Raw genomic sequence first — 17,396 nt, forward strand, 5'->3', positions numbered from 1 at the left:
GCAGATGTAATAAACCCGCCAGTTTTCAATAAGACATCCTAAAAAATATGCTAATTATCAAGTATGTTGTGGCACTGACAGAAATGTAGAAAATAAAAAAAAGAAATATATAAAATATAAAAATATCATGTTTCTTGAGATAAATATACACATCTGAGCATGGGTGCTTATAACATTTACATTTTAAACCATATATTTGATGCAATGTCATGTTGCAGTAATTTTTTTTTCTGGACTCCATCCTAAAATTCCAGTAAATATATAGCAAATATCCCCCCAAAAGTCTGAAAATAATGTTTTAAGTAAGTTCAGATCTTAATTTTAAATGTGCAAAAGGAAATTTGTCTTCAAATCCCTTTTGAAAAATTTCAACTTGGATTCCTTTAAAATCTTTATTGCAATTCTCGAGTGTTTTCTTTTTAGCAGCGATTTTGTCTTTCAATTCTAAATTTTACTTTCCCTATGAATGCTGCTAGTCACTGATCTGACTCCACAAAACTACCCATTTGAGGTTCTCTGGAGGATGAATCAAATATATTTAACACATACAGTAAAACTGAAATTTTTATTCAACTTCAAAAACAGAAATCTATCAATTAATCAACAAAGAGGAATTAAACTGACTGTATGACAAAATTACAGTAACAATAATAACATTAATTTCACAATTTTTGGAACCATAGTTAACACATTAGAACAGCATGGACTGCAGTGATTTGCGGACTGTGGCCATCTCCTGTTGTTGCTGTAAAACAAACACCAATAACATTACATCATATATAGTCGACATATGCATCCTATATCATTGTAACATCCTTAAAATACAACTTATTTGAAAATAAACTGATTACTAATATCAACTTCTTGGAATGCTGTGTTCTTTTTCAGTCATGCATACCGCCCCTTGTTATGTCCAAATAACTCAACTTTAGTTTCATCAGTCCACAGCACCTTATTCCAAAATGAAGCTGACTTGTCCAAATGTGCTTTAGCATAGCTCAAGTGACTCTGTTTGTGGCATGTATACAGAAAAGGCTTCCTCTGCATTACAACATCAATACAGCAGCTCTTTGTGCAAAGTGCACTGTATAGCTGAACAATGCACAGAAACACTATCTGCAGCAAGGTCATGTTGTAGGTCTTTGGAGCAGGTCTGTGGATTGACTATGACTGTTCTCACCATCCTATGCTTCAGCTTATCTGAGATTTTTCTTGGCCTGCCACTTCGGGCCTGTGCCTGTGCTCTTCCATTTCCTCACTATGCTTCTCACAGTGGAAAATGACAGCTGAAATCTCTGAGATAGCTTTTTGTATCCTTCTCCATGATATTGAACAATCTTTGTTTTCAGGTCATTTGATAGTTGTTTAGAGGCTCCCATAATTCCACTCATTAGAAGAGATGCAAAGAGGGGAAACATTTGTAAATGGCCACCTTAAATACCCTTTCTCATGATTGGATTCACCTGTGTAAGGAGGTCAAGGGTCAATGAGCTTACCAAACCCATTTTGTGTTCCAATAATTAGTGTTAAATGTATTCAAATTAATAAAATGACAAGGGTGCCACCTGCCCAATTTTGTTTAAATAATTATTGCATACTTTCTGTAAATCCTATAAACTTCATTTCACTACTTGAATATCACTGTTTGTCTGCTATATGATATATTTAACTGAAATTTCTGATCCAGGCAACCAGTGATTTATAAAGGAAAATCATGAAAATTATCAGGGGTGCCCAAACTTTTGCATACAACTGTATATAGCTGTTGAACCTGTTTTTACAAATAGTGTTAATATACAGGAGATGCCAATCAATTAATAATGTTATATATGACAAGAATCTCTGACTTGTATCAGGTTTTTCCCGCTGAAATAATTTATATTTTGTTAAGATTATAAAATTGTGTTTTTTAACTTGAAGCTTTTGTTTACACTGCAAAAAATGGGCTTCTAAGAACAAGATAAAAACGCTACATTTGAGTGAAAAGATACTCAAAACAAGTGAAATTATCTGTCCATGCAGCAAGATCATTTCAGATGACGAGATTGCTTGATTTGAGATTATAGTGTAAAGTTGAACACAAAATAAAAAATTAACTTTTTAAACAAGATAAATTACTGAACACTTCTAAATCTAAACTTTTTTATCTTGGTAAGAACCAAATAATTTGCAGTGGATTGAAAGACTGCACTGGTTTAAGAGAAGTGGTATTGGCCTGAGACCAGGTGGTTAAACAGTTAAAAATTATTAACCGAGGTAGAGGTCTGCATGGGGAAATATCAGACCGAGGTGTAAGGATGGACTAAGTGTCAGCGAAGTCCCTGTGAAAAACATAAACGTCTGATATCCCCGTACGGACCGAGCAAGCAAGGTTAATAATTTGTTTATTATATGGCTATTATATATACAAACACGCAAACTTACAATATCCGCATTACAGTATTGTTTTTTATTTTCTTCTGACTTGCTAACAAATGTTTTACATACATACAGTTGTAAATGATTTTGGTTTTAACCATATTGTAATATGTTCAATGTTTTCCATACATCTTCAGAAGCTTAGCAAGTTTGTTTTATATATGAACTGAGTTGCTGAAAAACTGTTAAACTCTGTAGTGCTTTTGTGCAACTATGGAAATACAGTCAGGTCCATAATTACCTGAACAGGGACACTATTTATTTTTATGCCTTTGTTATGTTCATAGTCTAACTTGCTTATTAACAAGCAGCAATACCCACTGGTTAGACATCTGATGTTTACTGCTTGAGTGAATACAGCAAAATAAAAATAATAAAAAGCCAACAGAAAACATGAAGCTACATGAAAATTATTGCAGAGACGTCTATTTTTTTCAGTGCTGAGAACAAGGAAAATTGTGTACAAGGCTGGTAATTTGTTGTCTTTTGTTGGGGATTTTTTGTTCGTTTGTTTTGTATTTTGAAGGCTGACCACCTGATTGTCGTTTATATCAAAGGGGGAGATTTGTGCTTGAGAATTATTGTTTCACTACAACACTGCAGACTTGGACAGTTAAATTGTAAACTGTGGGACTGAGAAACTCAAGTCTTTGTATTTCACTAACTTCCATCCATCCATCCAATCTGAATATATTGCGTTTTCTTATTTTAATGTCTTTATAAATTAATGTTAACTAAAGTGTTAACATTTATTTATTCCTGTCACCTTTGTTCTTCTTGAGTAATTTATTTATTTATTTATTTTTATTGTTTCACATAAGTTTACAGTCTGGAGGATCTTAATTTGAATAATTATTTAAGATAGACAATAGTTTTCTTCTTTCTTCAATATGTCTGTTGTTTTTGTCTTGACTTGTGACACATGCACAACTGTTTTTTTATTTAGCTGTAGCCTATCTATATCTAGAAAAATGTGAAGCGACAGAAAAGAATCGTGGTATAGTCACTATTTTACTAAAGTGTTTTTGAAACATGAGATTGTGACTGTCAAAAAATTACATCACAAAAGCTTCACTCTCCTGTGGCTCAATGTCCAAATTCTATAATGTCTACAAATAACGCCATATGTATTGGATTTATTGGTTTACGGATTTTTCTGGGACTCAAGGGCCAGGATCGCTCAGTAAAAAAAAATAAATAAATAAAATAAAATAAAATAAATAATAATAATAATATTCAAAGTTTAACAATGACAATTGTTTTTGAGAATTGATGGGTTTGTCTTTTTAATTAAAAATTATGGACCAGGAGAAAGTTTTACACTTTATTGTAAACAAACAAATCTGCTGCGGAGCTGCAGCATTTCTTCCGAACAGAACGTAATTTTTTGCCAACTTTAAAATAAGTCACCGTGACACAAAATCACAATCATGTAATCGCTGCAGTTCAGAGCATGGAAAAATGCAGAGGACTGATTTAAACGTTAACATGTCAATGCAGCTTTTGGAGAGGTAACAGGTCAGAACAATGAATTATTGATGCAGGCCGTGGCCTGATGAAGACTGCAAAGGCAGTCAGTCGTGGTGGAGCCGCGGAGCAATCCACGGACCTGCTTGATCAGGTTTTCTTGGGAAAAATTTAAAAAAGGGGAAATCTGTATTTCCACGGAAAACTTAGATGTCTGATGATGTCCAGGAGCTGTGTCTTTCAACTTCCACTGCCGTCCTTACAAACAATGGAAAAAAAAATCCCGATCGCCTCATCCACATTGTCCACACAGGTGAAGCTCACTGTCGCTGCATGCACGAGGGTCGCTGCAGACCTGGTGCCGCAGACCGAACGGTCCCGCCTAAAAATCTGTCCGTCTTGCTTCAATGAGCATGTGTCATTTCGGAGCTCAGCAGCTCATCTGAGACGGAGTCTCTTAAACCCAAAGCAATCAAATGGATTAATGGGATTATTAAGCATCAGATGATAAAGATAAAACCTCTTAAAAGTCCATTTTAAGTACAAACAAGGCCGTTCAAAGCAGAAACTCAGCAAAATTCCGTGACGTTTTAAATGACCGACACGCAGTGAAAGCATCAGCTAGCAGCTCATTTAGCGCCAGCGCTTTGATCGCTTCATCCATGTTTTATTAGAATCAGAAAGGTTTTATTGCCATATGAGTGAACAAGTTCACAACATTAGGAAATTGCTGCGGTACTTGGTGCTAACATAAAAAAAAAAATAGAGCAGTAAAACAAGTAATATATAATAAAACTTTACACTATAACAATGTTACAAAATGTACAGAATGTATGATGAAATAATGCTGAATTTATGTGGAAATGATTGTTGTACAAAAGCTTCAGATATCTGTCTCTGGAGTGCAGTTTGAAGCAGAAACAAGGTGTTAATCTGTGAACCGCGGCTAATGACACATGCGCAGTGAAGCAAGGCTGACCGATTTTTAGGGGAGACCATTCGGTCTGCGAATGGTCTCAGAAAAATAAATAAAAAGAAGAAAATACAACAAATTTGGTTTGTGCAACGACTGTGGTCAAACAGGACACGTCCAGCATGCATGCTAGGGCTGCCACGACTAGTTGACTAAGCAAGCACGACTACGTTGACTACTGAAACCATCGACAACTAATTTAGTAGTCGACAAGTCATTTGCTTTGAACCTTGAACCAATGAAGCAGTGCTTCAATTCGCTGCTTCGTTGCATCTTGCTTCGCTCCTCTTCAGAAGCAGCAACTCTTCTTCTTATCCCCTCTTAAAGCCATTAAAATATGTCAATCGTGAGTCACTTTTGTGCGGATTAAAGTGACTAACTGGGACTCCTCTCTTGTTCCGAGAAAGAAATGAAAATCATTCTCCGTACCGTTGCTCCAAATGTGGTGCCGCCGAGTCAAGTTAGAAAGATAGAGCCCGTTTCGAATTAATAACTTCAAAGCGAATCGCTGTTTAAATCTAATGACACATCTTTCCAAACGTTGTAATACAAACAATAAACTGCAATTGATCAAAATGGGGTTTTTTTTCCTCCCAAAATGAGATGTCCTGGCTGACATGCAGTAGCCAAAGACTGTATGGCTGCTGACCTGCAGACTCCAGCAGCCAGCTGAGCTCAGCGCAGATGTATGGAGTGACATCCATGGCATTAATGTCTGAAAGGAAATGCTATTTCCAAAAACTACAGATTTTTCTATCTATGTCCAAAGATCAAGGATCCACCATGTAGAGTTTATTTATACCCAGAGTTTAACGATCCAGTGACCAATTTCATATTTATTCACTTTAAGACTCAATAAAATGTTGGTGAAATAGAAAACCTGTAAAGCCTACTTGTAGCATACAGAAAATTCACAGGAGGTATCGATAAGGGAATCGATAAGAAATTGGATTGATAAGCGGAATCAATAATGATATTGATATCGATAAAATGCGATAAGCTGAAATTTACGTATGATCCAACTAGTCAACTAAGCGCAAAAATAATCATTGACTAATCGACTATCAAAATAGTTGTTTGTGGCAGCTTGAATGCATATGCGCACAGCTGGTCCACGCATAAATCTTAATTCCATTAGATAGAACATCTCCTCGTGGCCAGACAGGACGCACGGGCACCGTGATCCTTTGGAAGCGCTCAGATAAAAATTCAGTTAAATCGATAACGTAGGGTATCAGTTAAAGCTCACAAATCCAGGACAAAACACCACTCTTCAAATTTTTGAGCAACACACTAAGCAGTCACAATTTTTAAAGCTGTCGGTGGCTCCAAAAACCAATAAATCCAATAACTATCGCCTAAAAAATAAAACAATATTCATTTTTGGTGAGTTGTTGAGATTGTTTTTCACTGTACCCCCAAAACATCCACTGTACCTCAAATTTTCATGACCAGTGGGTATATATACCCACAATTATCACAAGGGGTTCATACAGCACTTCCAGTGTCACATTCAAACACTTTTTAAGCCATTTCAAGGTTTTCCATCATCTTACAGCTGCAGAAAATTACATATTTCAGAGCTGTCAATGAAAATTGTGAAATCCAAGGGAAATTTGCAGGGGGTCGGTGCACAGCTCCCCAGGAGCCGGGGTCTAGGGCCCGCGGGGCCCCAGAAACCAAATTAATTTTGTATTTACTGATACACTTTCAGCATCTCCTGGAACAAAATATCTCAAAAGAAGTGCATATCATCCTAGATTAAACCTTTCATTTGAACTGTCAATGATAATGTTGAAATAATAGAATATTACATGGAATTAGGACCTGTAACGATTCTCCTTTTAATTGTGAATAAAATTATGCATTAACTCAGACCAATGAAACTACATGAAATTCATGAAGACTGAAAAGACAGTGAAAGCATTTCAAAAACCGCAGCTAAAGCTTGTAGAATATTTTGAAAACCATGGTAAAACATCAATAACATACCTTATTGTAAAAAAGTCAATTATATTCTTGTGTAAATTCCTGTAAATCCATTCAAAGACACAATGTCTATATTTCCAATGAAAGAAAGTCTACATCAATAAAAAGTAAACTTATATTCTTGTGTACTTCCTGTAAATCCACTCAAAGCCAATGTCTTTTCTCCGATGAAGGAAAGTCTACACGTCTAGACGTCTCTTCAACATTGCGCTGAGGTCTGGGACAGTGCCTAAGGAGTGGCAAGCTGGGGTGGTGGTCCCCATATTTAAAAAGTGAGAGTGTGTGCCAACTACAGGGGCATCACACTACTCAGCTTCCCTGGTAAAGTCTACTCCAGGGTGCTGGAAAGGAAGGTTCAGCTGACAGTCAAACCTCTGAAGAGGAACAATGCGGGTTCCGTCCTGGTCATGGAACAACCGACCAACTCTTAACTCTCACAAGGATCCTGGAAGGTGCCTGGAAGTATGCCCATCCAGTCTACATGTGTTTTGTGGACTTGGAGAAGGCGTATGACCCCGGGAGATACTATGGGAGGTGATGCGGGATTATGGAGTGAGGGGGTTCTCAGAGCCATCCAACCTCTGTACTCACAAAGCGAGAGCTGTGTTTGGGTGCTTGGCAGTAAGTCGCACTCGTTTCCAGTGGAGATTGGCCTCCGCCAGGGCTGCGCCTTGTAACCAATCCTGTTTGTGATATTCATGGACAGGAAATCAAAGCATTGTCAGGGGAGGAGGCTTTCCAGTTTGGTGGGCTCAGGGTCTCATCACTGCTTTCTGCAGATGATGTGGTCCTGTTGGCTTCATCGGCCGGTGACCTCCAACACTCATTGGATCGGTTCGCAGCCGAGTGTGTAGTGGCTGGGATGAGGATCAACACCTCTAAATCCGAGGCCATGGTTCTCAGCAGGAAACCGATGGATTGCCTACTCCGTGTAGGGAAAGCGGTCTTGCCCCAAGTGAAGGAGTGCAAGTACCTCAGGGTCTTGTTCACAAGTGAGGGGACAATGAAGCTACACATTGTCTAACTGCTCTAATGAGCGAAGTGCACATCTCGGGCCACACGGTGCATTATGGGTACGGTAAATTCTTCGGGTACCAATCCACATGCAAAGAAGGCAGAAAGCAGCGAGGAGTTCTACGATTTAAAGCGTTTTTGTAAACTACGCAGACTGCCTGTTACAACCAGGACTGCGTACGGCAGTAAACAGAAACAGAAAGAAGAGCAGGCTGCCTTTGTGTATGCTACAACGGTACAGAAACTACCATCGGTACTAACAAAGGAGGAAGAGAGAGCTGCTGTCGAAAATGACGACCAGTCCTTGTTGACAGTTGGAGACAAACAAATTTCTGACCCCTTGAAGGCAACTGATGCATGGTTAGACGAAGTCCAGAGTCTGAAACTGGATATTGCAGAATATTTGCTAAGCAGGGATGAGAAATCGCTACTCCACCAGCTTCGTAATGATGACAAGGAAGGTGGATCTTACATATAACCTCTTTGGTGTCACGTTTGTTTTGATAAGTTGACAGACATATAGTGATATGTGCATGCATGCAGTTCATTTATAGAACATGTCAATATTACAATATTACACGCCATGTCATTCATGGCATGACATCACAGTCATAAGCCGATGCACGAAAACGGCGTCATCAACCACATTATAATTCGGCACGGTTTCAGGATATTGAGAAAATAAATGTGTGCAAGAAACTTACAATTTTAGTCCATCTTTAACGTCCGTCTGGATATTTCTTTTCTGTGGGGAAATTGTGTAGAATGAACGGAGGTTTACAACCACATTTCTTCTTCTTCTTTCCATCTTTAAGTGGACTTGACAAGCCCTGCAATCGTGTGTTTTCAGCCACCTTTCAAGCCTATAAATTCCGTTTGAGCATGTGAAAACAGCACAATGAGCACCTGTCATTATTTTATACGTCGCTTATGTCAGGATGTGAGGTTCTGCCTGGTTGTATTTTCATGCTTTTGCTATTGTTGTGTGGGCCGCTGAAGAGGAGGTACTGCTGGCCCACCACCAGAGGGCGCCCTGCCTGAAGTGCGGGCTTCAGGCACGAGAGGGTGCTGCCGCCTCACAGGAACAGCCGGGAGTGACAGCTGTCATTCATCAACTCATGACAGCTGTCACCTATCACCATCTCATCAACCACTCCATAAAGGCCAGACGACATCTCCACCCCGCTGCCAAGATATCACCTACCATTGGATGTAATAATCCTCAGCCGTATCTGTGCCGTATCGCACTCCGTTTTTCTGTCTGATACAGGAGTACCTGGTTACTTGCGTCAGCTGGAGGCTGAGCTGGTCGGTGACGGCAGGGTGACGGAGCGCACCCTTCACGATCAGTGTGACAAGTGACTGTTCAGGTTCTGTAAAAGACTGTGTGTTCGTAATTGCGGAGGTGGAGGTGTAATACCCACCTGTATTGCTGACTGTTACTGGGTGTGCACACACCCACACATAACTGTTTCTGCTTCCTGCCAGCAGTACCAGATCCGACAGCCGGAGATGGTCGTCACCTGGGGACTCGGGACTTGGCGGCTCCAGTATCTTCCGGGTTCGGTGGCAGTGGAAATCATGTGGGATCCGGTTCTTGTCTGGACAGACGTCTTCTATCCTCGAGACTGCCCACACGTCACCTCTGTGGATTGACTGCATATAAATTCTGTAATCGTCTGTATTTCGTTGTGCACATTCACAACAGTAAAAGTGTTGTATTTTGGCTCATTCATTGTCCATTCATTTACGCCCCCTGTTGTGGGTCCGTGTCACTACACTTTCACAACAGGATATCTCGGCCAACGTCATGGATCACGAGGGGCATCAACCATCTGTTGGACAACCAATGGAAGAGCAGGGTGTACAGGCGTCAGCAGGAGGCGTGATTGGTGAGTTGCAGCAAATCCTCACCGCCTTTACTGCTCGGTTGGATCTAATGACCGAGCAGAACGTCATCCTCAACCGCAGGATGGAGGCTCTCACCGCGCAGGTGGAAGCGCGCGCTCAGGGCGCTGCTGCAGCTTCTCCTCTTGCTGACCCGGTGCCAAATATAGACATTCCAATGGTCATTCAACGACTCCCCCCCCACCATCCCCTGAAGCATACATAAGTCCCCCAGAACCATACAGAGGTTGTGTAGAGACGTGCGCGGATTTCTTAATGCAGTGTTCACTCGTCTTTGCACAGCGTCCCGTGATGTACGCGTCAGACTCCAGTCAGGTGGCTTATGTAATTAATTTGCTTCGAGGTGAGGCACGCGCCTGGGCTACGGCGCTTTGGGAGCAGAATGCACAGCTCCGAACGGTGTATACTGAGTTTGTGAAGGAGTTCAGACTGGTGTTCTATCACCCACATAGAGGCGAGACCGCTTCAACGGTGCTGCTGTCTCTGAGACAGGGGCGTCAGAGTGCAGCCGTGTATGCAGTCGACTTCCGCATTGCGGCTGCGAGGTCCGGCTGGAATAACGTTGCACTCTGCGCCGCCTTTGTAAACGGACTGTCTCTGGTCCTAAAGGAGCATCTGGTGGCTAAGGACGAGCCTGCGGGATTTGGACGGGCTTATTGATCTAGTCATACGATTAGACAATCGGTTAGAACAACGCCGTCGGGAGCGAGACGAAGGACGTGGCCGGGCACGCGCCGTCCCTCTCCCTTCCAGGTCCGAAAAGGTTCCGCCCTCCCCACGCTCAACAGCCTCAGCGCTCCATGTGGCAACAGCTCCTCCTGCTGACGTTGTTAGGGAGACGAGCAGGGCCAAAAGGAGATCAGATGACAGAATGAGGAGGCTGGCCCGTGGGGAGTGTTTTCTCTGCAGCTCAAAAGAGCATATACAGAAAAACTGCCCCAAACGGCCAAAACGACAACACTCGCATTTAGAGACTGGGCTAAGGGTGGGTCATAACATTCACATGGGACATACACGCATATCTGCACGTCTCCCAGTTACGATCCTGAGTGGGGATCTAACCCTTCAGGCCCCAGCACTGGTGGACATGGGGTCAGAAGGGAATCTGCTGGACAGCAGATGGGCAAGTAGGGCTCCCTCTAGTGGCGCTCCCTTCACCATTGAAGGTGCGGGCACTAGATGGCACCCTTCTCCCTTTAATCACACACAAGACACTGCCAGTAACTCTGATAGTGTCTGGGAATCATCGGGAGGAGATTGAGTGGCTCAGTGGAGCGAAACCTGCCACCGGGAGTGTTTAGGATCCTCGGTTCCCCCCGGTGTGACTGCTAACGAGGAGGTAACAGTTCCCCCCAATCTGACGGCGGTGCCTGAGGAGTACCATGATCTTCCTGACGTCTTTAGCAAAGATCTGGCACTGACTCTTCCCCCGCACCGTCCGTACGATTGTGCCATTGATTTGATCCCGGGCGTTGAGTACCTGTCCAGTAGACTGTACAACCTCTCACGTCCTGAACGCGAATCAATGGAGACCTACATCCGGGATTCGTTAGCTGCCGGGCTGATCCAGAACTCCACCTCCCCGATGGGTGCTGGTTTCTTTTTTGTGGGCAAGAAAGACGGCGGACTCCGTCCATGCATTGATTACAGGGGGCTGAACGAGATTACAGTTCGCAATCGATACCCATTGCCCCTGTTGGATTCAGTGTTCACGCCCCTGCATGGAGCCCAAATTTTCACCAAATTAGATCTTAGGAATGCATATCACCTGGTTCGGATCCGGAAAGGAGACGAGTGGAAGACGGCATTTAACACCCCATTAGGTCACTTTGAGTACCTGGTCATGCCGTTCGGCCTCACTAACGCCCCCGCGACGTTCCAAGCTTTGGTAAATGACGTCTTGCGGGACTTCCTGCACCGATTTGTCTTTGTATATCTGGATGATATACTCATCTTTTCCCCGGATCCTGAGACCCAAGTCCAGCATGAATGTCAGGTCCTGCAGCGGTTGTTGGAGAACCGGCTGTTTGTGAAGGGTGAGAAGAGTGAGTTCCACCGCACTTCTTTGTCCTTCCTGGGGTTCATCATCTCCTCCAACTCCGTCGCCCCTGATCCGGCCAAGGTTGCGGCGGTGAGAGATTGGCCCCAACCGACAAGCCGTAGGAAGCTGCAACAGTTCCTCGGCTTTGCAAATTTCTACAGGAGGTTCATTAAGGGCTACAGTCAGGTAGTTAGCCCCCTGACAGCCCTGACCTCCGCAAAAGTCCCCTTCACCTGGTCGGACCGGTGCGAAGCCGCGTTTAGGGAGTTGAAACGTCGGTTTTCGACTGCACCAGTTCTGGTGCAGCCCGATCCTTGCCGCCAGTTTGTGGTTGAAGTGGACGCCTCTGACTCAGGGATAGGAGCCGTGTTATCCCAGAGCGGGGAGTCCGACAAGGTTCTTCACCCTTGTGCCTACTTTTCTCGCAGGTTGACCCCGGCAGAGCGGAACTATGACGTGGGCAATCGGGAACTTCTTGCGGTGAAGGAGGCTCTTGAGGAGTGGAGACACCTGTTGGAGGGAGCTTCGGAGCCGTTCACGGTTTTCACGGACCATCGGAACCTGGAGTATATCAGGACCGCCAAGCGGCTGAACCCAAGGCAAGCCCGCTGGTCATTGTTCTTCGGGCGTTTTGACTTCCAGATCACCTATCTCCCCGGGACCAAGAACCAAAGGTCGGATGCCCTGTCCCGGGTACATGAAGATGAAGTCAAAACAGAGCTGTCGGATCCGCCGGAATCCATCATTCCTGAGTCCACTATCGTGGCCACCCTCACCTGGGACGTAGAGAAGACTGTCTGGGAGGCCCTGGCACGGAGCCCGGACCCAGGCACAGGCCCGAAGAACCGCCTCTACGTCCCACCAGAAGCCAGAGCTGCAGTCCTGGACTTCTGTCATGGTTCCAAGCTCTCCTGTCACCCGGGGGTGCGAAGGACCATGGCAGTGGTCCGGCAGCGCTTCTGGTGGGCGTCCACGGAAGCCGACGTCTGGGAATATGTTCAGGCCTGTACCACCTGTGCCAGGGGCAAGGCAGACCACTCCAAGACTGAAGGACTTCTGCAACCGCTCCCGGTGCCTTGTCGCCCCTGGTCCCACATTAGCCTGGACTTTGTCACGGGCCTCCCGCCGTCCCAGGGCATGACGACTATCCTCACGGTAGTGGACCGTTTCTCCAAGGCGGCCCACTTCGTGGCCCTCCCGAAGCTCCCAACGGCCCAGGAGACAGCAGACCTCCTGGTCCACCACGTCGTGCGTCTGCATGGGATACCAACTGACATTGTCTCGGATGGTGGTCCTCAGTTCTCCTCACAGGTCTGGAGGAGCTTCTGCAGAGAACTGGGGGCCACCGTGAGCCTCTCGTCCGGGTATCACCCACAGACGAATGGACAGGTAGCGCGGGCCAACCAAGAACTTGAACAGACCCTCCGCTGTGTGACATCCGCGCTCCCGACGGCCTGGAGTGACCATCTGGCACATAACAGCCAGCTGTCTTCTGCCACCGGCCTCTCCCCATTTGAGGTGTGTCTGGGGTACCAGCCCCCATTGTTTCCCGTGGTGGAGGGAGAGGTCGGTGTGCCCTCGGTCCAGGCCCACCTGCGAAGATGCCGTCGGGTGTGGTGCACCGCCCGTTCTGCCTTGTTGAAGGCCTGGACGAGGGCTAAGGCCCATGCAGACCGCCAGCGTTCCCCGGCCCCTGCATACCAGCCCGGGCAGGAGGTGTGGCTTTCAACTAAGGACATCCCCCTCCAAGTGGACTCCCCTAAGTTGAAGGACAGGTACATTGGACCATTTAAAATCCTCAAGATCCTCAGCCCTGCTGAAGCTCCAGCTCCCGGCTTCACTGCGGATCCACCCTGTTTTTCACATCTCCAGGATTAAACCACACCACACCTCACCCCTCTGTGCTCCCGGACCAGCGCCGCCTCCTGCCCGGATCATCGACAGGGAGCCCGCATGGACAGTACGCCGGCTCCTGGACGTCCATCGTATGGGCCGGGGGTTCCAGTATTTGGTGGACTGGGAGGGGTATGGACCCAAAGAACGCTCCTGGGTGAAGAGGAGCTTCATCCTGGACCCGGCCCCCTGGCCGACTTCTACACCCGACACCCCGACAAGCCTGGTCGGGCGCCGGGAGGTGCCCGTTGAGGGGGGGGTCCTGTTGTGTGGGCCGCTGAAGAGGAGGTACTGCTGGCCCACCACCAGAGGGCGCCCTGCCTGAAGTGTGGGCTTCAGGCACGAGAGGGCGCTGCCGCCTCACAGGAACAGCTGGGAGTGACAGCTGTCATTCATCAACTCATGACAGCTGTCACCTATCACCATCTCATCAACCACTCCATAAAGGCCAGACGACATCTCCACCCCGCTGCCGAGATATCACCTTCCATTGGAGGTAATAATCCTCAGCCGTATCTGTGCCGTATCGCACTCCGTTTGTCTGTCTGTTACAGGAGTACCTGGTTACTTGCGTCAGCTGGAGGCTGAGCTGGTCAGTGACGGAGCGCACCCTTCACGATCAGTGTGACAAGTGACTGTTCAGGTTCTGTAAAAGACTGTGTTCGTAATTGCAGAGGTGGAGGTGTAATACCCACCTGTATTGCTGACTTACTGGGTGTGCACACACCCACACCTAACTGTTTCTGCTTCCTGCCAGCAGTACCAGATCCGACAGCCGGAGACAGTGGTCACCTGGGGACTCGGGACTTGGCGGCTCCAGTATCTTCCGGGTTCGGTGGCAGTGGAAATCGTGTGGGATCCGGTTCTTGTCTGGACAGACGTCTTCTATCCTCGACCCTGCCCACACGTCACCTCTGTGGACTGACTGCATATAAATTCTGTAATCGTCTGTATTTCATTGTGCACATTCACAACAGTAAAAGTGTTGTATTTTGGCTCATTCATTGTCCATTCATTTACGCCCCCTGTTGTGGGTCTGCGTCACTACACTTTCACAACAGCTATGTTTGCTTCGCTGTAGTCTTATTCTCTTGTCTGGGTTTTTCCTTGCTTGGGTTTTACTGTCCCTGTCTCTCTTGGTTGTATCTCCTGTCTCTTGGTGGTGGGTGTTTCCCTCTCCCTGGCCACACCCGCATTCTGGTGAGTTCCACGCACACTTGCTCCCAATCTACACTTCATCACTTGGGTGTATTTAAGATCCTCTTTTTGTTCTGTTACCTCGCCAGACTGATGCGCTCTATGCCTTCTCTCCAGCCTTCTTTGTCTTGTTCTCGACCTGCTTGCTTCCCGTGTGCTTTGACATCTCGCTTGTATTTTCGACCACGCACCTGCCTGATGTTTTTGCTCTTGTTCGCTTTGTTGGATTGCCTACCCGTGTACCAGACCCGTACCAGACCCTGCTTTTTGCCCAAGTAAACTGTTTTTGTCTACCAAGCCTTGAGTTCGAGTCCAGCATTTGCATCCTGTCACACCCGTTTTCCAGTCTTGATAGCTTAAGGCTTAAAGCCTTTGAAACAATCCCTGTAAGCCTTAACTTTCACAGTTCACTAATGCTACCATATACAAAATTCAATCATAGCGGTGTGAGTTTGGTAGCTGGAATTTTTGACCCCATTTGACCCACACATGCGCAGATGTGTTGCGCACTTCGCTTATTGTCTAACTAACATCCCCCTCCCCCCGCATGATGAAATCTGCGGAATTCCTTGGATCCGCAGAGTTTTCATAGCCCTGATATTTTCATGGATGCTGGTGGAAATTTTTTATTTTTTGACCGAACATTTTCATGGATGGCTTAACGCAAAGCATCCATCTGAGGGTAGAGCATACATTGTTGTGCAAGACATTAAATACAAGAATAAAAACTAAAAACACGAGTTTGTCATTTCCAATATACTTCACAGATCCGGATTAGACAAGCACACATCTGGATGACAGTGACATTTGTTTGTTGTCACAATGATGGACAATGATTTGGATTCAAACGAGTAACAATGAAAGACAGTGATCATTATTTGTCTGAATCCAAATCATTATCCATCAATGTGATGTGAAAGAAATGTCATCTGCAGTCTTGTGGTGTACATTCTGTGTTTCTGACAGTTGTTTTTCCAAGCATTGAACTGAACAACAGTTGTGCAAAAATTGCACCTTGGGCACTACCTACAGAAAAACTACAACCCCTGGCAAAAATTATGGAATCAAGTTGTTTAATTTTGTAGAAAAAAAGCAGATCACAGACATGACACAAAACTAAAGTCATTTCAAATGGCAACTTTCTGACATTAAGAAACTATAAGAAATCAGGAAAAAAAATTGTGGCAGTCAGTAACGGTTACTTTTTTAGACCAAGCAGAGGGAAAAAAATATGGAATCACTCAATTCTCATGAATCATGAAAAACAAAAGAACGCTCCAACACATCACTGGTATTTTGTTGCACCACCTCTGGCTTTTATAACAGCTTGCAGTCTCTGAGGCATGGACTTAATGAGTGACAAACAGTACTCTTCATCAATCTGGCTCCAACTTTCTCTGATTGCTGTTGCCAGATCAGCTTTGCAGGTTGGAGCCTTGTCATGGACCATTTTCTTCAACTTCCACCAAAGATTTTCAATTGGATTAAGATCCGGACTATTTTCAGGCCATGACATTGACCCTATGTGTCTTTTTGCAAGGAATGTTTTCACAGTTTTTCCTCTATGGCAAGATGCATTATCATCTTGAAAAATAATTTCATCATCCCCAAACATCACCTTGCCCAATGCAGATTCGAGATTCATCACTGAATATGACTTTCATCCAGTCATCCACAGTCCACGACTGCTTTTCCTTAGCCCATTGTAACCTTGTTTTTTTCTGTTTAGGTGTTAATGATGGCTTTCGTTTACCTTTTCTGTATGTAAATCCCATTTCCTTTAGGCGGTTTCTTACAGTTCGGTCACAGACGTTGACTCCAGTTTCCTCCCATTCGTTCCTCATTTGTTTTGTTGTGCATTTTCGATTTTTGAGACATATTGCTTTAAGTTTTCTGTCTTGACGCTTTGATGTCTTCCTTGGTCTACCAGTATGTTTGCCATTAACAACCTTCCCATGTTGTTTGTATTTGGTCCAGAGTTTAGACACAGCTGACTGTGAACAACCAACATCTTTTGCAACATTGCGTGATGATTTACCCTCTTTTAAGAGTTTGATAATCCTCTCCTTTGTTTCAATTGACATCTCTCGTGTTGGAGCCATGATTCATGTCAGTCCACTTGGTGCAACAGCTCTCCAAGGTGTGATCACTCCTTTTTAGATGCAGACTAACGAGCAGATCTGATTTGATGCAGGTGTTAGTTTTGGGGATGAAAATTTACAGGGTGATTCCATAATTTATTCCTCAGAATTGAGTGAGTCCATATTTTTTTCCCTCTGCTTGGTCTAAAAAAATAACCGTTACTGACTGCCACAATTATTTTTCCTGATTTCTTATAGTGTTTCTTAAAGCCAGAAAGTTGCCATTTGAAATGACTAGTTTTGTGTCATATCTATGATCTGCTTTTTTTTCTACAAAATTAAACAACTGAATGAACATCCTCCGAGGCCGGTGATTCCATAATTATTGCCAGGGGTTGTAGTATGGTTTCGTCCT

General features: G+C 44.6%; 1 protein-coding gene across 2 annotated transcripts in view; it reads right to left on the reverse strand.

Moving 5' to 3' along the window:
• Positions 1-405: 405 nt before the first annotated feature.
• The window catches only part of sycp3 (synaptonemal complex protein 3), a 79,872-nt gene continuing 62,881 nt past the window's right edge, over positions 406-17,396 (reverse strand). The window contains exon 7 of one of the 2 annotated variants that reach the window (XM_034175764.1): positions 406-745. In XM_034175764.1, coding sequence (XP_034031655.1) covers positions 692-745 — 54 coding nt within the window. In that variant the 3' untranslated portion in view covers positions 406-691. The remainder of the gene's footprint in view (positions 746-17,396) is intronic. The other variant, XM_034175763.1, reaches the window with a different exon arrangement.

Source organism: Thalassophryne amazonica, chromosome 8 (assembly GCF_902500255.1).
Source record: "Thalassophryne amazonica chromosome 8, fThaAma1.1, whole genome shotgun sequence".
Taxonomy (NCBI): domain Eukaryota; kingdom Metazoa; phylum Chordata; class Actinopteri; order Batrachoidiformes; family Batrachoididae; genus Thalassophryne; species Thalassophryne amazonica.